The sequence below is a fragment of the Rana temporaria genome, chromosome 9 (assembly GCF_905171775.1).
Source record: "Rana temporaria chromosome 9, aRanTem1.1, whole genome shotgun sequence".
Classification (NCBI taxonomy): domain Eukaryota; kingdom Metazoa; phylum Chordata; class Amphibia; order Anura; family Ranidae; genus Rana; species Rana temporaria.
In genome coordinates, this window is record NC_053497.1 from 23,376,730 (window position 1) to 23,397,790 (window position 21,061).

General features: G+C 44.3%; 1 protein-coding gene across 2 annotated transcripts in view; it reads left to right on the forward strand.

The window, feature by feature from the left end:
• The first annotated feature begins 297 nt into the window (after nucleotides 1-297).
• WHRN (whirlin) overlaps nucleotides 298-21,061 on the forward strand; it is a 248,078-nt gene continuing 227,314 nt past the window's right edge. Inside the window, exons 1-2 of one of the 2 annotated variants that reach the window (XM_040322973.1) lie at nucleotides 298-1,113; nucleotides 1,608-2,764. In XM_040322973.1, coding sequence (XP_040178907.1) covers nucleotides 1,724-2,764 — 1,041 coding nt within the window. In that variant the 5' untranslated portion in view covers nucleotides 298-1,113; nucleotides 1,608-1,723. The remainder of the gene's footprint in view (nucleotides 1,114-1,607; nucleotides 2,765-21,061) is intronic. The other variant, XM_040322972.1, reaches the window with a different exon arrangement.

Below are 21,061 nucleotides of genomic sequence, written 5' to 3' on the forward strand. Positions count from 1 at the left end.
TTGACTGTGATTATTAAAAAAATCATAAGTAACGTAAAGTAAACCCCATTCTTTATTCTTTTATTTTTAAACTCTCTGCAACCTAATCACATTAATGTAGATCTAAAAATGATAGTGGTGTTTCCCTGAGACTTTAAAACTATTTGAAGGATTCCTCCATGGTAAAAAGGTTGAGAAAGGTTGACCTAAACTGTATTTCCTACACAAATTCTTCAGGAGACCCAACAACCTAGTCTACAGACAGGTGGTCACATGACTCAGTAGCAGCTGGCTAAGAGCTTTAAAGGGTTAAAGGATGAGTATTAAAACCACAAGATTTCTATGCAGCCGTCTGGCAGTGCAGGGTTAAGCGCTGTGCATATTAGTGTTGTCTTCTCAGTCTCCTGGCAACGCTGACATTACTGAGGGACGTCAGATCCGGGAGAGACCAACCAAGGCATTGAGAGACACCTGTGACAGGCTGAGACATGAGCAGCCAGTGAGACGACCACCTGAGTGACAGCAAACATGTTGTAGAGAGACTGGCAGGGGGGGGGGAAAGCAACATTTTCGAAGAGAGAGTCACTGGATCCAAAGCAAACAGACAGGAGGCAGATGGTGCATCTGAGATGGGATGGAAATTAACCTGCAGTCGAAAAAAGTGAGTGACTGAAACAAGTTGATAAACATAACAACCGATCTGCCGGAACACAACACCACCTCATTTTGGTTAAAAAACTTCTGAGAAGGATGGATCAGATTCAAGAATATTCAAAATATTAAAAATAAATAGTTGTCCTCATAACACGAGAGATCTGTTAGAAGAACGAAGAAGGAACGCCAACGAATACAGCGATCTGCTCAACGAGGAAAACGAACGAGGAGCTTCAAATAAAGGAAACAATTTCGTTCAAAATAAAATGAAGACGTTTTGTTAATCTGCTGCCACTTCGGTCCCGGAGAGACGAACAGAAAAGACCTCATGAAATAATTTAACAGATGGCGAGAGACATCTGCAGTGTGTGAGATTGAGGTATGGAATGACACCTGTTAGACTGCTCCAGAGTGATGAAACGCTGAGGGATTGAGTGACTCCAGTCTCCGAACGATGGGCATTTTTACGAGAGAGATCAGGTAAGAGAAGGAAGGTAAGATGGAACTGAACAAATGTAACAAAACAGGGAAATATCAAAAAAGGACTCCTAAAAATTAGAATTGGATGGAGGTAGCCGAGGCATTGAGCCAAAGAAGACAAAGCCAGTATTTGTTGCCTTTAGAACTGTCTTCAGTATTCATTATTTCTTGATAGGGAATGGTCGACGGAGCGGAGGAAAATAGACCCACAGGATCACCTTGAGAAATGGAGAGAAGATAGGGGAGGGGGGGGAGGGGGGAGGACGTAGAATAAAGCAGCAGCACAGACTTAAAACACTGAAGAAGTGAGTATTACGGGCAGGCTAGATTGGGGAAGAGAGAATTGTGAACACGGAATTAGATACCGGAGACCATAACGAATAATACAAGGTCTAGAAGGACAAACGATGCAGAACTGTTGACAACATAAAGCTTAAGTTATAATATGTAATACAGCCTGAGAGGTAATCAAGACGCATTTGTTTTCTCTCCAGGAGGTCCAGCTAAAAGGATTACACAGAAGATCTGGCATGTGGAAGTATCTCATGGGAGCCTTTGAAGAAGTTGTCCACATCCAAAATGCCATGACAAATCTTGAAGCCTTTGGGCAATGAATTCAGAGCCAGGTACGCTTCACCCCTCTCCACGGGGTTCCATCCATCAGTCGTTAACCGGATCCATCCACTCCTCATCCTCCAGTTCCATTTGCTCCGGAGACATTGGTCGCGTGCTCTCTTCCAATGTCCGCCGACTCCATGGAGCCCTAAACCGACTCCTAAGCGAACAGGAGAGGGAACAGCTTTTGCACTGTTTGCGACTCTACCATTCTCGTAGGAATGTTTTTGACCTGGTAAGGACACTGCGCCTTATTCTGCGCCCCCAGGACCAGAGGCAACTTTTCCCAATGCTACGCCTTGTTATTCCACGTTCTGATCAATTATTGTTTGATCAGTACACCTCAGAGGGACTATACATAAAGGATTTGCCTTCAGGACCTTCTGGATACAATTCAGTTTTAGGTGATGGTGGTGTGTCAGCATTTAGTAACCCAATATCAGGGACAGCACAGGCCTTTAACTTGTCTATCCCAGGCACTAATCCTGCCTTTAGTATCCCAGTTCCAGGGACAGCTCCTGCCTTTAACACTCCAAGACAAGGAGCTGGTCCTGCCTTCAATATATCAGTACCAGGGACAGCTCCTGCCTTTAGCACTCCAAGACAAGGAGCTGGTCCTGCCTTCAATACATCAGTACCGGGGACAGCTCCTGCCTTTAGCACTCCAAGACAAGGAGCTGGTCCTATCTTCAATCCTTCAGTCCCAGGTACAGCTCCTGCTTTTAGTACCCAAGCACCTGGTCCTACAATACCTGGAGCATCATATCCTGGAGGACCACCAGTCTACAATAACTCCCCATCTGCTGCCCCCAAGCCTGAGGTTTGTGAGGTTCATCAGGTCCTACTTAAAAGAAACAAAAACCAAGAGGGACTTGGTTTTAGTATCCGCGGAGGTGTAGAACATGGCACAGGCATCTACGTGTCACTGGTTGAACCTGGATCTTTGGCAGAAGAAGAAGGACTTAAAGTCGGGGATCAAATTCTAAAAGCGAATGGGCGATCTTTAGACAGGGTCAGCCATAGTGAAGCCGTTAAGGTAAGTTACTTTTACTTCCCATACCAATGAATATATACTGTAGCTTCCCATTACAGAGGCTTGTGTTCTATGTTGGGTGGTTGTCAACCAGAGGAACAAACAAGAAAGTGCCTTTAGTGCTGCAAACAGCAAGTGGCTTCATATTGTGTAAGATTAGTTGCAGGCCTATGCAACTTTGTGTATTGGTCAATGATTGTGAAAATGCCTTTTGAGTTTCCGAGATCAATTAGTATAGTGAGTGAGTGTTTGAATAACTTGTATAGTGCTACAAATGCGAACTAAATTGCCTCAAGGCGCTTGGTATCCATTTCCATCCTAATCCTTCAGAAGAGGTGGGTCTTGAGTTTTCTTCTGAAGGTATAGAAAACTAAATACATTGAACTTAGTTGATCTGATGGTCTACCTCTATGCATGATTTCTAACCAGTGGCTCGAGGGTAACATGTGGCTCACACTTCCCTCTAATAATGCACTCGGCAGCTTCTCTGCATGTGCTCTGTTTGTTTCACTACCTGCTGCGTTATATAGTTCTTTAAAGAGTTAAAGGAAGCAAGAATGGCCTTACTTCTATAATTATTATTAAAGTACATAACAACCTATTGATGGACCCAGTGGTGGTTCGTCTATAGAGGGCGCTGGAGCGCCGCCCCCTCTGGCTCTTGCACCGCCACTGAATAACATAGATTAATGCATTGCATAAATCTATGTTATTCTTGCCGGCCGCTAGTCTATTCAGATGGCCGGACCTTGAGCGCCGGCCCGCTGAATAACGGCAGCTGGTTGGCTGTACAGAAGTGCCTATCAGAGCCAGCAGGCTGCTTATCCAGGAAACGTACGGGGGGTGCGTTCCTTGGATAAGACTGACAGGCGTCTCAGCCAATCAGGTTCACCGGTTCTGGTTATCGGTAACCTGATTGGCTGAAGCGTCATCGTGGGCGGGAGAAAACATCGAGGGATGTGGAAGGACTAGGAGGATGGCTGACTTCCAGAAAGGTAAGTGCCGGGCGGGGGGCATTTTACAGGGCACAGCGGCGACAATGGGCACAGTGGTGACAATGAACACAGTGGTGACAATGGGCACAGTGGGGACAATGGGCACAGTGGGGACAATGGGCACAGTGGGGACAATTGGCACAGTGGGGGCAATGGGCACAGTGGCTGCAATTAAAGGGCACAGTGGCAACAATGGGCACAGTGTCGACAATTAAAGGGCACAGTGGTGACAATTGGCACAGTGGCGACAATTGATGGGCACAGTGGCTGCGTTTGATGGCATGGCACAGTGGTGACAATTGATGGCACAGTGGCTGCATTTGATGGCATGGCACAGTGGTGCAAATTGATGGCACAGTGGCTGCGTTTGATGGCATGGCATAGTGACTGCATTTGATGGCATGGAACAGTGGTGACAATTGATGGCACAGTGGCTGCGTTTGATGGCATGGCACAGTGGCTGCGTTTGATGGCATGGCACAGTGGTGTGAATTGATGGCACAGTGGCTGCGTTTGATGGCATGGCACAGTGGTGCGAATTGATGGCACAGTGGCTGCGTTTGATGGCATGGCACAGTGGTGACAATTGATGGCACAATGGCTGCATTTGATGGGCACAGTGAGGCTGCAATTTTTTTTCCTTTTTTTTTTCGTTTGCGCCCCCCCAAAAACTTTGAGCACCAGCCGCCACTGGATAGACCCTTTAACATTGATCCTAATATGTCACAAGTAGCAGTAGCAACACCCATATCCATAGTAGCATGACTAACAGCAGCTGTCTGCATGTAGCATACTGGATATGCCTGTTCACGGTAATGCATTTGAAATGATCATTCTGGGATCAATAATGACTCAGTTGGGTTTGTGTGTTTTTATAATAAATATGCCCAATAACTGGATTGCCTCCGTAACTTGTTATATCTGGAAGTAGCTCACAGGCAGCAAAAAGCGGGGAATGTCTGCTCTAAGCTATCGAGCTGCTTGCTGTACACAAATCACGAATTTGAAAATCTGCATCTATTACCGTCTATCACACTCGATTAAAATGACAGCTGGAATGCTAGGGCGACTGCAACGGGATTTTATCTCTGGAAACACGCCTAAAAGTGTCTACCATGCACCTTGACCCTCCAACCTTAACCTAATCCGAGGAAACCCTACGCTAATACCCCTCCCCTATAGCTAACCCTTAATCACCATAACACTGAATGCTTAGCCTGACCCTGAAATTGAACAATTAAAGGGGTTGTAAAGGTTCGTTTTTTATTTTCTAAATAGGTTCCTTTAAGCTAGTGCATTGTTGGTTCACTTACCTTTTCCTTCGATTTCCCTTCTAAATGTTTTTATTCTTTGTCTGAATTTCTCACTTCCTGTTTCTCCTCAGTAAGCTTGCCCCTATCATCCGAGCCGTTCTGGCTGGGGGTTAGTCAGCGTGAAACGCGTTAGCCCTTTTTCCTGATTTTTTGCTGTGACATCCATGTTGTGACCAGTTTTTATTAAAAGGAACAAATTTTTATTTTTGGAGTGCGACCGTCCCGGTTCTTTCTTAGTGATTGGGTTTACATGTACTTTAATGTAACAATGTCCTACCATATCTTTAACCACTTAAGGACCGACTAACGCCGATATACGTCGGCAGAATGGCACGGCTGGGCACAGGCACGTACCTGTACGTCCTCTTTAGTGCCCAGCCCTGGGTCGCACGCCCGCGACCCGGCCTGAAGCTCCGCAACCGCGGGACCCGTGAAACCCGATCGCCGCCGGAGTCCCACGATCGGTCCCTGGAGCTGAAGAACGGGGAGAGGTGTGTGAGTGTAAACACACCTTCCCCGTTCTTCACAGTGGCACTGTCATTGATCGTCTGTTCCCTGATATAGGGAAAGGCGATCAATGACATCACACGTCCAGCCCCACCACCCTACAGTTAGAAACACATATGAGGTCACACTTAACCCCTTCAGCGTCCCCTAGTGGTTAACTCCTAAACTGCAATTATCATTTTCACAATAAACAATGCATTTTTATAGCATTTTTTGCTGTGAAAATGACAATGGTCCCAAAAATGTGTCAAAATTGTCCGAAGTGTCCGCCATAATGTCTTAGTCACGAAAAAAATCGCTGTTCGCCGCCATTAGTAGTAAAAAAAAAAAGATGAATAAAAATGCAATAAAACTATCCCCTATTTTGTAAACGCTATAAATTTTGCGCAAACCAATCGATAAACGCTTATTGCGATTATTTTTACCAAAAATATGTAGAAGAATATGTATTGGCCTAAACTGAGGAAAAAAAACTTTTTTTATATATTTTTGGGGGATATTTATTATAGCAAAAAGTAAAAAATATTGCATTTTTTTCAAAATTGTCGCTCTATTTTTGTTTATAGCGCAAAAAATAAAAAAAACGCAGAGGTTATCCAATATCACCAAAAGAAAGCTCTATTTGTGGGAAAAAAAGGATGCCAATTTTGTTTGGGAGCCATATCGCACGACCGCGCAATTGTCTGTTAAAGCGACGCAGTGCCGAATCGCAAAAAGGGACCTGCATATTGGTCCGGGTCTTAAGTGGTTAAAGCAGAGTTCCGCCGAAAATAAATAAATAAAAGTCAGCAGCTACAAATACTGCAGCTGCTGACTTTTAATATTAGGACACTTACCTGTCCTGTCCTGGGCGCCGGCGATGTTGGCACCCAAAGCCAATCTCTCCCTCGGCTCTCGGGTGGAGGCGCCGCCATTTTCTGTAAGGGAATCGGGAAGTGAAGCGAAAAAAAAAGTTACGGCGGCGTAGTGTATCTTAGATACGCTGCGCCCGGCGGAAGATTACGGGCAGGTACGTGGATCTGCCCCACAATGGTTGCCAAGCTGGGCATCTTGAAAAAAGTCTTGTTTCTTGACAGTCATGTTAGCTCTCCTATTTAATACTTTTGGAGTTACTGACCCCAAACCAGTGAGCAGTCAGTAAAGTATTGATCTACATGCTTGCCAGGAAACTTGTATTATCAGGAGAGGTCAGTAATGCATTCTTCTAAGTTCAGGTTTCCTGTTAAAGCTTACCCAACCCAATAACATAAATGTAATATATGGCAGCATACCGGTTCAGTTGTGGTGGCTGCACCATTTTTTTTTAGACCTTTTTTTTCACTTTGTGACCTGACCGGTAACAAACGTCCTGTCCTAGTATTGCTACGCTCACTCACTGTACTGGATTTATCGAGGAGCAGCTTTATCACCCTAAGACGGGACTACAAAACACTTTCATATTATATAGATCATAAGATTTCTAGGAGTCATATGGGAATCGTGCAGTCTCTGTTTCCACCTCTACCGCATATTCTTGACTGACACAAGAGGAAAAGTTATTTTTTATTCATGGCGGCAGAGCTTTTTTCTGATTTAGACCTGCTAGGAGATAGCAAATTTGATGGCGTTGGGACCTGAGGTGGTTGTCACTCAGTACCTATGGTTGGTATTTAAAAAAAGTAGGGCTGTTACTGATCTAACTAGGAGGGCACTACCGAAATAACACCTCTTGCTTAGATTTCAACATTTTGGTGTGGCACTCCAAGCATTTGATCCAACCAATACATCCGACCGTCTCAGGTAAGACAACTGATAGAAACATATGGGCCATGTAAACAGCGAATGATTTGTCCAACTGCAAAGGGTGTTTATGATACTTTAAGACCGCACATTATTTACATTTTTAGACTGAAACCTGCCCATTTATGCATCTCTTAATGCCAGCAAAGCAGAACATCGCTAAGCATAATTGCATAAAATCACTGTGCTAAAGATAAAAAAATCTTCGTAAAATAAAAAAAAAGAGAAAAGCAACCAGGACATAAATATAGGACATTATATACACACCGGAATTGGGGAGTTTGCCTTGATGTCTATTAAACCTTTCCACAAGTCCAGTTTGACTGCTCATATGGGGGTCACACTCAGTTTGGCAAGCCTCAGTGTTTGTCGGTGGAGGACACGTGGTGATGCACTTCTCATGAATATGAGAGTGAAGAGGATCACAGTGCACTTATTATAATCTTTATTACTATCCACATCATTGCGTATTACGTAGTGTGAATTTTGGACCGTTACCGTCGGTGGGACTTTATGCTCCAATATAAATTTTTGTTATATACAACGTTGCACTTGTGTATGAGTATATCTTGTATATAGTGTATCCTATATTTATGCACTGGCTGATTTTCTCTTTTTTATCTTACAAAGATGTTTTATGTTTAGTGCCGTGATTTTATGCAATTATGCTTAGTGATGTTCTGCTTTGCTGCCATGAAGTGATACATAAACGGGCAGGTCTCACTCTTAGTACAAGTCTGCATTCTTTTGACCAAGAGGGCCTCCTAGGGCTCCACTACAAAGAAGCAACCTAGCAAAGCTGAGATAACATGGTAATAGGTGCTTTTGTCCAAGCTTGAAAGGAGTATCCTGGCACTGCCCAGTTTCAGTGGCAGAAACATTGGTCCAGCATGTGGAAAGGACTATATATATCTCCTCTATCTTCTGTTGTTGGAATTTGAGCAGAATCACTCTAGTTTCCTTTTATGAAGATATGTAGGGGAGATGGGGAAGCAGATATGTAGGGGGGATAGGAAAGCAACAGAGATTGTTAAAAAATATAAAGACAAATTTATACCTAGTGAGTGTGGATAATTTTCAAAAAGGTCTTCAAATGGAATTACAATATGTGGGAAATAGATGTTGAGGAGCAGGAATGTGGCATAGTTTTTTAAATTGTAGGTATCAAAAAAATTCTCGTGAAGGTATTTTGTGCAATTTGTTTCAAAACGGTCAAGGAACTTAAGGGGTAACTTATCAAGTTGGATAGTGGTCAAAAGTTGTAGGCTGGAAAAAAATGTGCGGAGCACCACCACTGAAAGGATTATGGAGAAATTTAGCTTGGGTAGATTGAAGAATAGTAGTTGACTTAACTACTAAGTGTCATCCTACATTTTTAAAGAATGCTTTGTGAGGGGATTTGAGATATGGTATCTGTATCGTAGTAGGATCCAGAGAATTTTAGCTATGATAATTGGATCAGCAGTGTAGGCTTTGGGACTTGCCAAAGAAGGATGTTGATTTTTCCGTAAAGAAGGTAAAGTGCTATATGGGCAGCAGTATAGTAACTACCAGGATGCAGAACACCCAGACCACCAGATTTAGTTTTGTAAAGAGTTTGTCAAGAAACCCCAAGTCTGTGGGGTCCCGATATATATCCAGAGGTTTAATTTTGAAGTATGCATATGATATATAAAGGCACAGAGATTGGGAAGACCTGGAAGTGGTTTAATAATTTGGGGAGGAAATCACTTTAATTGTGGCCACTCAGCCTAGCCCGGAGAAAGGATAATGCTCCTACTTTGAGAGGAGTTGTTGCAAATTATGTTTTACAGGGGGGTAACTGGCTTGATATATAGGGTCTGGTTTACTTTAGAAGGGAAGTTGCACTTTACGTCCAATTTAAAGGTAGATAGACCAAGTATGGTAGCCAGGACTTTTTCCAAGTTTTAATAACAATATGGGCCTTTATTTAGACCTGGTGGAGTGGTCAGTTACTGGATTTGTCAACCTACATATTGCAGCTGTCAAGGTATTTGAGCTTATGGAATAGCCGTTAAGAAAGTTGTTAAATCTTGCAATGAGTCTGGGACTGAGGATGTTTGTAAATTTCTGATACATGGGGGAAAATCTGCCCGTTTGACTTTAAAAAGGTAATTGTTACTAGGACTTCAAGTAAATATCACTTCCCAGGAATTCTAGAAATGATGAATGGATAGTAGGTAGAGTCTTGTAGTCTTGCAGAGTCGGCATTTTGTGAGGTAATTTATTGCTATTTTAGAGTATATAGCTGACTTGTTTTGCTGAAAAATTGGGTTGCTAGTTAGGGAGCCATCAGATGACTTGAGATGTATTGGCTTGTAAGACACATCTGGTTGTCAGAGGCGTCTGACTGGCTTACAGTGTATTCTATTTCCTTTGAGATAAAAACGTATGTGTGTCCAACCTAATTTGTTTTTCGGCCTAATGTGTCAAAGCTAGATTTAGATTGTGTTTTAACATTATTAACTCGTGTCCAAAGGTCTGTAATCTGAGATTGTTTAAATTGGGTTTGGAGAATCTGATATTCTGCTACAAGTTGAGAAATTTTCTCAGCTCGCATTTTCTTTCTTTGTGTTGCAAACTGCATATATCAAACTCGGATTGTAGCCTGGGCTTCCCTACTGTGATCTGGGATGGTAAGCTACCAGCATTCGGACATAAGCATTTCTGAAAAGCTGTATTTAGAGGGAGGAACAGAGGATGGATCCCTTAGCAGGGAATCATTGATGGACAAGTAAAAGTGTTGATTCTTTTTGATTAGACTTTATAAATCCAAAAGATTAGGTTGTGGTCAGACCATTTCTGATAAAAAAGATGGAAGGGTCTTAGGAGTATCAGAGGAAAATCTCATCTATGTGAAAAAATGATTACTATGGCTACAAGAAATGGGAATGATCTTGTCTTGTGGGGTGCAATTTGCACCATGCATCTACCAGGCCATGGTGCGCCAAGAGGATTTGAAAGCGTTTAGGAGGTTAATCATTGAGAGTAGGGCAAAGGTATAGGGACTTTGCCCTTTTGTCCAAGGAAGCGTAAATTATTGGTCAGACTCACCACATAATATCAAGAAACCTTGTGTAAAAAAATAGAGTTCTTGAAAGAGGTTGGAAAACCAGCTGACCAGAGCCTAACAAGAGGCTATGGCGGTGTCATATATTGGATTGCTTCAATTGCAGCCCCCCTCCCAAGGAGACATTGGTGAACTTGGGGCCAGATTCACAAAAGGGATACGACAACGTATCTCCTGATACGCCGTTGTACCTCTGTTTCTATCTATGCGACTGATTCATAGAATCAGTTACGCATATATATCCATAAGATCCGACAGGTGTAATTGTTTTACACTGTCGGATCTTAGGATGCAGTACCGCGGCCACTGCTGGGGGGAGTTTGCGTCGTAAACCAGTGTCGGGTATGCAAATTAGGAGTTACGGCGATCCACGACGGATTTTCGCGTTCGTTACGTCGCCGCTAGTCTAGTTTCCGTCGCAAAGTTAGTCATCGTTTTGGGTTCCCTAACTTTAGTCAGCAAACGTATTGCTGTCTAAAGTATGGCCGTCGTTCCCGCGTCGAAATTTAAAAATGAACGTCGTTTGCGTAACACGTCCGGGAATACGGAAGTACGCTACGCGCGTCGCCGTTCGAAAAAATGATGTCACGGCGTGCAAAGCACGACGGGAATTGCGAAACTGAGCATGCGCAGTAGGTCCGGCGCGGGAGCGCGCCTAATTTAAATGGCACACGCCCATTTGAATTGGCCCGCCTTGCGCCGGAGGCTGCCAGCGTAGTTTTCATCGCAAGTGCTTTGTGAATCACTTGCGATGAAAACTTGCGGCGGTGTAACGTATCTACGATACGTTACGCCGCCGCAGTTCTATGTGAATCTGGCCCATGGTTCTTTTCCCCCTAGTTAAAGTGCACACAGCCAGTCACACAGTCTTTTCTCCACTCTCTCAGGCTCCAAAAAAAAATCTAGGGGTGTCTTTTTGGGATTTCATTGTAACGGTCAACTTGGATGGGGTGAGAGGAACACGGGATACCCCAAAAATGGTGGGCTAAACTCTTAGAGGACTCTTCTCTCTCTTGCTGAATTACATAAAATGTAAGGAAGGTGGAGTGGGAGGTTTAAGGTTTTGGAAGAAATAATGGGGTTAGAGTATTGATACAAGGGATGGAGGAAGAGCAGGGTGCTCTATTAATAGTATTCACACCTTCACAATAGCAATCGAACACTGTGATAACTGTGTGTGGGGAGGTGTCAGAAACTTGAACCGGTAAGATAGATGCCAAAAGAGTTACATAGTTAGTCAGGTTGAAAAAAGACACATCTAGTTCAGCCATAAAAAAAAAAAAAAAAAATATCAAACAATCCCATATACCCACAGTTGATCCAAAGGAAGGCGGAAAACCCCAGCAAAGCATGATCCAATTTGCTACAGCAGGGGAAAAATTCCTTCCTGACCCCCGAGAGGCAATCAACTTCACCTATTAATGTCAGTACTCGGTTATATTGTGTGCACTTAGGAAAGAATCCAGGCCTTTCTTAAAGCAATCTACTGATCTGGCCAGAACCGCCTTTGGAGGGAGTCTATTCCACATTTTCACATCTCTTACTGTGAAGAAACCTTTCCATATTTGGAGATGAAATTTATTTTCCTCTAGACGTAAGGAGTGCTCCCCTTGTCTTCAGTAGTGACCGTAAAGTGAATAACTCAACACCAAGTTCACTATATACATATACTTATGTATTTCTACATGTTGATCATATCCCCCCTTAATCTCCTCTTCTCTAGAGTGAATAAATCCAGTTCCTCTAATCTTTCCTCATAGCTGAGCTCCTCCATGCCTCTTATCAGTTTGGTTGCCCTTCTCTGCACTTTCTCCAGTTCCCTGATATCCTTTTTGAGAACTGGGGCCCAAAACTGAACTGCATATTCCAGATGAGGTCTTACTAATGATTTGAAAAATGATATCTCTCTCTGGTGTGCATACCTCTCTTAATACAAGAAAGGACTTTGCTCGCTTTGGAAACCACAGCTTTGCATTGCATGCTATTAATGAGCTTATGATTTATCAGAATAAAAGTAATTATTATTAATTTTATACGATTTATATAGCGCCAACAGTTTACGCAGTGCTTTACAATGTAGAGGGGGGACAACACAATTACAGTACAGTTCAATACAAAAGATACAGGAGGGCCCTGATCGTAGAGCTTACATTCTAAAGGGAGGGGGTGGTGGTACAAAAGGTAAAGGTAAAAGTAATGTTAGGGTATGTTTGAGATTTGATATTGGCAGAACAACAAGAGTCATACTGTATGATATATACAGAGTTGAAGAAGTAAGGGGTAAGCCCTAGGTTTAAATGAGCTTGCCAATCAGCAAGAAGCATTATAAATTGCATATGTTGGAAAGAATAAATCAAGTTGAATTATAACGGGGACCTAAAAAAGATACATCATTATAATTTTGTATTTTAAATTATGTCTTCGTTAAGTACATGTATTATTTTGTCCCATGTTGCTCTGTGTTTTCTAATTTTAGTTATAAGGTTCAATCTGCCCCCCCTTAACTAATCTATCAACAGCGATGAAGGATGATAACAGATGATTCAGAACTACAGTCTTTCTCAGCTATGAGCACTTTTCTAAGACAAACAATGGCAAGAAGAAAGCAGAGGCTTACAGGCCCCTCCCCTTTGCATTCCTCTTGACATTGCTTGTCTTGGGAAAGTGCTCACAGCCAAGAAAGATTGTAGTTATGAATCACGGTTTCCATCATAGCTATTGTCGGATCCGCTGCGACAGGAGGGGAGGGGGCAGGTGGGACCTCAAGACTGGCATTGGAAGTCACTTAGAAACATAGGACAAAGAACTGTAAAAAATGACGATAGATCTTTTCTAAAATTAAATGGATGACAGTATAGCAAAGAAAAGGCCTGCAGTTAAATAATATAATAGGTTGAGTTGCAATGAATGATACAAGAAGTCACTCCATGGCATATAGCCTATAATAAAACTTAAATTCAATAGACAGGATGTTGTTTTTAAAAGGCAATATAGCAAAGGCAGGTAAAGCTTATAAACTTCCAAGGGTAAATTTGACGCAGGATAACTCAACAATACAGTAGTCAATCAACCAATCGTACAACCAAGTCTTGTAACAGATTGTTTGGACAAGTCACAGGTCTGGAAGATATAAAGACACAGGGGGGTGGATTCAGGTAGGGGCGCGCACTACTACGGAGGCGCAGTGTACCGTTTTAACGCTACGCCTCCGTAAATTACCTGCGCTATGCTTCATTCACGAAGCAGTAGCTCCGTAATTTGCGCGTGCGCTCCGGAAAACTGACCAGGGTAATCGCGCGTAATTTAAATGATCCCCTAGGGGGCGTGGATCATTTAAATTAGGCGCATTCCCGCGCCGAACGTAGTGCGCATGCTCGGTCGGGAAACTTTCCCGACGTGCATTGCGGTAAATGACGTCGCAAGGACGTCATTTGCTTCAACGTGAACGTAAATGGCGTCCAGCGCCATTCACGATTCACTTACGCAAACAACGTAATTTTTAAAAATCGCGACGCGGGAACGACGGGTATACTTAGCATTGGCTGCCCCTGCTAATAGCAGGAGCAGCCTTACGCAAAACCCGACGAACGGAAACGACGTAAAATGCGTACGCAGGGCGCGCGTACGGTTGTGAATCGGCGTGAGTATGCAATTTGCATACTCTACACTGACCACTACGAGAACGCCACCTAGCGGCCTGCGTAAGAATGCAGCCTACGATACGAGGGCATAAGAGTCTTATGCCAGTCATATCTTAGGCTGCAGTCGGCGTATCGAGCTTCCTGAATCAGGAGCAGTCGATACGCCGGCGCAACTAAGCAATTGCGCTGCGTATCTATGGATACGCAGACGCAATTGCTTACTGAATCTACCCCAGGGAATCCAGGAGTCTCATAGATTGTTATCTACAGAGGGATGGATGGCTTCCAGGACCAACTGCAGATAGGTCAGCAAAGATAAGTGTCAACACGTCTCATTAGCACAGACCTCATGATCGACCCGAGCGACTGAAGTGTAGAAAATGAGTAGAAATAGACTACATACAACAATTATATTATTGCAGACAGACTTGTCCATTGTATGTGTAATTTATGTAAATTGTTCAGTGTTCCTTGTAAAGGGCTGTGTAATATATTGTCACTATAGAAAAAAAAAATATGAATTCCATACCAAATTAGGGGATCACTGATTTTCTGTACATCGTACTTGCAGATACTGTTGCAGTATTAGTATTAATTTTAAATGTCTGTTTTTTAAATAATTAGACAGACTTGTTGTTTAGTAAAAGTACACATTGCATAATTAAAGAAGAACTGAAGGAATGTATGATCTCTACGGCAGAGTAAAAGCCTAGGGGCAGATCCACGTACATCGGCGCATATTTGCGTCGGGCGTAGCGTATCTAAGATACACTACGCCGCCGAAACGTACTTTTTTTTTCAAATTCTCAAAGATATTCGCGCCGTAAGTTACGGTAGCGTAGTGTATCTTTGGCGGCGTAAGGGTGCGCTATTCAAATCGATGTGATGGGGGCGTGTTTTATGTAAATACGTCGTGACCCGATGTAAACAACGTTTTTTTTAAGCGGCGCATGCGCCGTCCGTGGGGGTATCCCAGTGCGCATGCTTGAAATTAAACCGGAACAAGCCAATGCTTACGACGGTGACGTCATTCTACGCAAATCCCTATTCGCGAACGACTTACGCAAATGACGTAATTCAAAATTTGACGCGGGAACGACGGCCATACTTAACATTTGAGTACGCCTCATAATAGCAGGGGTAACTATACGCCGGAAAAAGCCGAACGCAAACAACGTAAAAAAATGTGCCGGCTGGACGTACGTTTGTGGATCGCCGTATCTAGCTAATTTGCATACTCGACGTGGAATTCGACGGAAACGCCACCTAGCGGCCGCCGAAAAAATGCACCTAAGATCCGACGGCGTACTAAGACGTACGCCTGTCGGATCGATCCCAGATGCAGTCGTATATTGTTTTGTAGATACAAAACAAAGATACGACGCGGGAACTTTAAAATTACGCGGCGTATCGATAGATACGCCGGCGTAATTCTTTTGTGGCTCTGCCCCCTAGTATTTTTTTTCATTCAACCCAACAGGGCTGAACGAAAGAAAACCTGACAGTTTAGGAAATGCCGCTGTACTATCGGATGTTAGTAGCGCAATCTCCCCTGCTGTGCTATTGTGTTCGGACAGGGGGGCAGCCAGAACACTCCGGTCAGTGCTCTCAGCTATTGGCTGAGAGCACTTATCGGGAGCTGATTGGCAGACCTTTTTTGGTCACGCCCCTTCGACAGAACTTGGCCAAGCCACCGGCTTCTGTCAGACCAGCTGCCGTACACGCGGGCCGGTTGTCAGCCAGTTTCTATTGAACCGGGTGATGCCGCTCGACATTCGGCCCGTGTGTATTAGTCTTAGAGTTGACCAGACACAGCACAGCATTTTGGCCAATTCCTATGAATAAGATGAATTATCATGGGAGCCAGGTAGAAAAAAAAATCAGCTGAACAGTGACTGCAGTCAATTAGCTGCAGTCAGAATACTTTAGTGGACGATTTGCCCATCTATACTGTTTAGCATGGATTTGGGAATCAATGGATTGCTATAATTCAGCCCCAGTTGTGGGTGGTGCTCAATATTTGGGGGGGCATTAAACAAACCTGGCCCCTCACTCGCACTACAACCCTACAACAATGTGCTCTCTGGAGTGGGCTGGTTATATTTTCAGTAGGTTGTGGACTTTGAATGCGCACTGGGGGAGACTGGGAATATTTCAAGGACTGTGGGACACCATTGGGAGTTGGGGGAACACTGGGGGCTGGCAGCTATGCAGTAGGCTGGGCAGGGAACTATGGGAGGCTGGGTAGGACTGTGGGAGGTTGATGGGCATTGGTGGCCACTATCAGAGTTTAAGGGACACTATGGGAGCTTGGAGGCACTGTGGAGGTCATGAGATCTACAGCTGGCTGCAAGCACAATAGGAGGGAATCTAGGCCAGGCAGTAAGCCATGGCCCAGTACAGGACAGCCACTGCTTTAGGGGGCCTGAAAGAGAAGGCCCTCTTCAATCAATAGAAGAGGCCATCTTGATGTCACGAATGTCACGTCTACCCCAATGCAGGTGGTCAGATACTATAGCTGGCTACTGTGTGCTTCACCTATTGAAGCCCCCTTTCCCTTTAGACAAGCAGGCTTACTGATACTTGGTTTCCCCCAGGACTTATACACAATGCTATAGTGTCTGGCTACTACGCCAAGGCAGATGTGAACTGAGCAAAGCAAACAGGTACTTACAGCTAGCAGACAGGTAGCATGGTTCAAAGGCAGTCCAGGTAATAAGGCAGGCAGAGTTTGGGGGATAATCGGTGCTGTCCATAGAAGTTGTCAGAGAAAAGTAGCAATCCACTGAATTAACCCACTTCAGCCCCGGACCATTTTGCTGGTCAATGACTGGGCCACTTTTTGCGATTCGTCACTGAGTCGCTTTAACTGACAATTGCGCGGTCGTGCGACGTGGCTCCCAAACAAAATTGGCGTCCTTTTTCCCCCCACAAATAGAGCTTTCTTTTGGTGGTATTTGATCACCTCTGCGGTTTTTATTTTTTGCGCTATAAACAAAAATAGAGCGACAATTTTGAAAAAAAATACTTACTTTTTGCAGTAATAAATATCCCCCAAAATATATTAAAAATTATTTTTTTCCTCAGTGTAGGCCAAAATGTATTCTTCTACATATTTTCCGTAAAAAAATCGCAGTAAGCGTTTATTGATTGGTTTGCGCAAAAGTTATAGCGTCTACAAAATAGGGGATAGTTTTATGGTATTTTTATTAATATTTTTTTTTACTAATAATGGCGGCGATCTGCGATTTTTAACGGTACTGCGACCTTATGGCGGACACTTTTAACACATTTCTGGGACCATTAGCATTTTTATAGCGATCAATGCTATAAAAATGCATTGGTTACTGTAAAAATGTCACTGGCAGGGAAGGGGTTAACACTAGGGGGCGAGGAAGGGGTTAATTATGTTCCCTGGGTGTGTTCTAACTGAAGGGGGGGTGGGACTGACTAGGGGAAATGACAGATCGCTGTATGAACAGACGATCAGTCATTTCTCCCCCTGAAAGGACCGGGAGCTGTGCGTTTACACACACAGCTCCCGGTTCTCGCTCTGTAACAAGCGATCGCGGGTGCCCGGCGGTGATCGCGCCCGCCGGGCATGCGCGTCGGCACTAGGGGAGAGCAGGGGGCGCGGGCGCCCCTAGTGGCTGAAATGCTAAATCACGTTATATATTACATGATTTCGCGCAGCTGAGCCGACCTGCCGCCGTTTTACGGCGGCTGGTCGGCTAGCAGTGGTCTCCAAACTGCGGCCCGAGGGCCGGATGCGGCCCTTTGCTTGCCTTTATCTGGCCCTTGGGGCACTATCCCTCCCACTCATACGAGGCACTATTCTGCCATCTGACACCGACAATGGAGCACCATTTCTACAACTAACTATTCCTCCCTATGATATCAGCAATGGGGCACTATTCCCCCTAATACCAAATGTTTACTAACAATGATGCCAGGAAAATTTCCACTCCCACTGACCAAACTCCGGCCCTCCAAGAGTCTGAAGGACAATAAACCGGCCCTTTGTTTAGAATGTTTGGAGACCCCTGGGCTAGTGGTTAAAGCAAGTGTTCTATCTGAACAGAGGATAGTGCTAAGAAAAAAGGCTCATGCCAAGTCGTTCCAGGTAAAAGTCAGGCTGAGTTCAGGGGATAGTCCAGTATCCAATCGGGGTCACACACAGGAGATCCAACAACAAGCAAGGGAGACTAACGGGAGGCTTGATCTAGAACAGGGGTGGGCAATTATTTTTTCGATGGGGCCACATGAGAAACTAAAAATATTTTGGAGGGCCGGGCCAAAAGGCTAAACTCAATACTGCATAAAATCAATTGTATTTCTTTATAAAAAGCAGTAAATATCATTGTTGGACAACTGGTACGAGTACTTGTTATAGTTAAACAATGAAAAAGTGAGGTTGCCTTACAAGAAAAAAAAAATAATTTATTAAACAAAATTTCCCAAAACAATGAACATTTTTCACTATTTGTGACTCGTATTAGTGAAAATTTCCAGAGAGGATCAGAGACTGCAGACATGATACCAGAGAGGATCAGAGACTGCAGACATTGTCCCCATAAAGTCCTGCCAAACGACAATGTATGCCGTGTCATAAATTATGGTTTATGTATGTCTTATTGTCTTAGTGATTGATTCACATCACAACTTCATTGATAGCTTTTTTTTTGTATGATTTTTAGTTTTGCTCATTACTGCCACAGACGTGCAATGCATGGCTGCATGTGTGTGGCAGTGATGAGCAAAAGCAAAAATCATACAAAAAATAAGGGTATCAATTTCAAATCAATGAAGTTGTGATGTTAATCAATCACTAAGACATACATAAACCAGTGTGCCATCAATTGCTGCCAGTGTGCCATCAATTGCTGCCAGTGTGCCATCAATTGCTGTCAGTGTGCCACCAGTGTGCCATCAATTGCTGCCAGTGTGCCATCAATTGCTGTCAGTGTGCCACCAGTGTGCCATCAATTGCTGCCATTGTGCCATCAATTGCTGCCAGTGTGCCATCAATTGCTGCCAGTGTGCCACCAGTGTGCCATCAATTGCTGCCAGTGTGCCACCAGTGTGCCATCAATTGCTGCCAGTGTGCCATCAATTGCTGCCAGTGTGCCACCAGTGTGCCATCAATTGCTGCCAGTGTGCCACCAGTGTGCCATCAATTGCTGCCAGTGTGCCATCAATTGCTGCCAGTGTGCCATCAATTGCTGCCAGTGTGCCATCAATTGCTGCCAGTGTGCCACCAGTGTGCCATCAATTGCTGCCAGTGTGCCATCAACTGCTGCCAGTGTGCCATCAATTACTGCCAGTGTGCCACCAGTGTGCCATCAATTGGTGCCAGTGTGCCATCAATTGCTGCCAGTGTGCCACCAGTGTGCCATCAATTGCTGTCAGTGTGCCACCAGTGTGCCATCAATTGCTGCCAGTGTGCCATCAATTGCTGCCAGCATCCCCACAAGCAAGTACCTGATGATGATGATGATGAAATCTCTGTCCTGTCAGTGTTTTGCTGCCTGCAGTCCTCGGCCGTCTCGGGTCTCCTACAGCAGCCTGTGCAGTGTGCACAGTGTGAGGTGAGGAGTCGGGACCGGGTCATTACTTGGCGGGAATTGGGGGACTTTTTTGAATTCGGGGACACTCACTCCACGTGGTGACGGGCGGCTGGGAATGCCGTCAGCGGGGGGCGGGAAAGGAAGCGTGGCCAGCTCCAATGGCTTCTTCGGCTGAATCAGCGGGGGGCGGGAAAGGAGGCGCGGCTAACACCCACGGGTTTCTTCGGCTGCACCAGCGGGGGGGCGGGAAAGAGGTGCGGCTAACACCCGCAATTCTTTCGGCTGCAAATTCAGACTTCAAATTCAGATTTCTAGCGATCCGCCAGGGGGCCGGATTAAAAGGTCCGCCGGGCCGTATACGGCCCGCGGGCCGTAGTTTGCCCACCTCTGATCTAGAACAATCAGGTAAGTCTGTCTCTATCACAAGCAAGGGATAGAGTGTTCGGTTTGCTTATATCAGGTGACTGAGCAGATAAAAAAATAGAGCGACAACAGGTGAACACAGACAGGGAGGAAGCAATAGCCAACACCTGACTGCTGGAATAGGGAGTAGGAGCACTTAAGTGATGATGACACTTGAATTTGGAAACACTTTTTCACATACATCAAGCACTTTCTTGAAAAACATACATGCTTGGTCCGACCCTTTTTTTCTTAGCACTATCCTCTCTGTTCAGATAAAACACTTGCTTTAATTCAGTGGATTGCTACTTTTCTCTGACAACTTCTATGGACAGCACCGGTCCTCATCATGTACTGACTATATTGACAGTTCCCCTGCTGCCTGCCCTTGATTTAGACATACGTTGCAGTAAAATCAATGATGCTAGGAAAGTCACCAAGGGGGCTCATCAACATTTTGCTCTAGGGCCCCATGATCGGTAGTCATACCCCTGATGGGCTTGCTTACTTCTCCAGGAAAACAATTGACGCACTGCCGAATACATGTAAAAAAAAAAAACGGTTTAACCTGCCACAAGATTTGTGATTGCATTACATTTGCTATTTTCAGAGTAAAATTGTTCTAGAAAAAAGTATGTAACAGAAATATATTCTGATGTGAACAGGCTCTAGGTGACCGTGGAACGGGGTAATCAGTTTGCACATCAGTGGTTGACAAAGGCTTCCATTTAAAATCCCCAAATGACCCATATTTATGCCTGTTCCTAGCAATCAAGGTAAACAGCACGGTCCTCTTGACATTTGAGTTTTGTTTGCTGTGAAAACGCGGACTGCATCATTAACACAGTGTATCCACTGTTGTGTACCAGGAACCCGGTGCTTCCACTGCCTCCTGGGAGCAAAACTCTTCAGTGAAGTCATGAAAGACCAGAAAACCTCAACAACTTTATCTGTATAACATATTTAGGTATTGCCTATGAATACTTCACATTTACCACTTGAAGC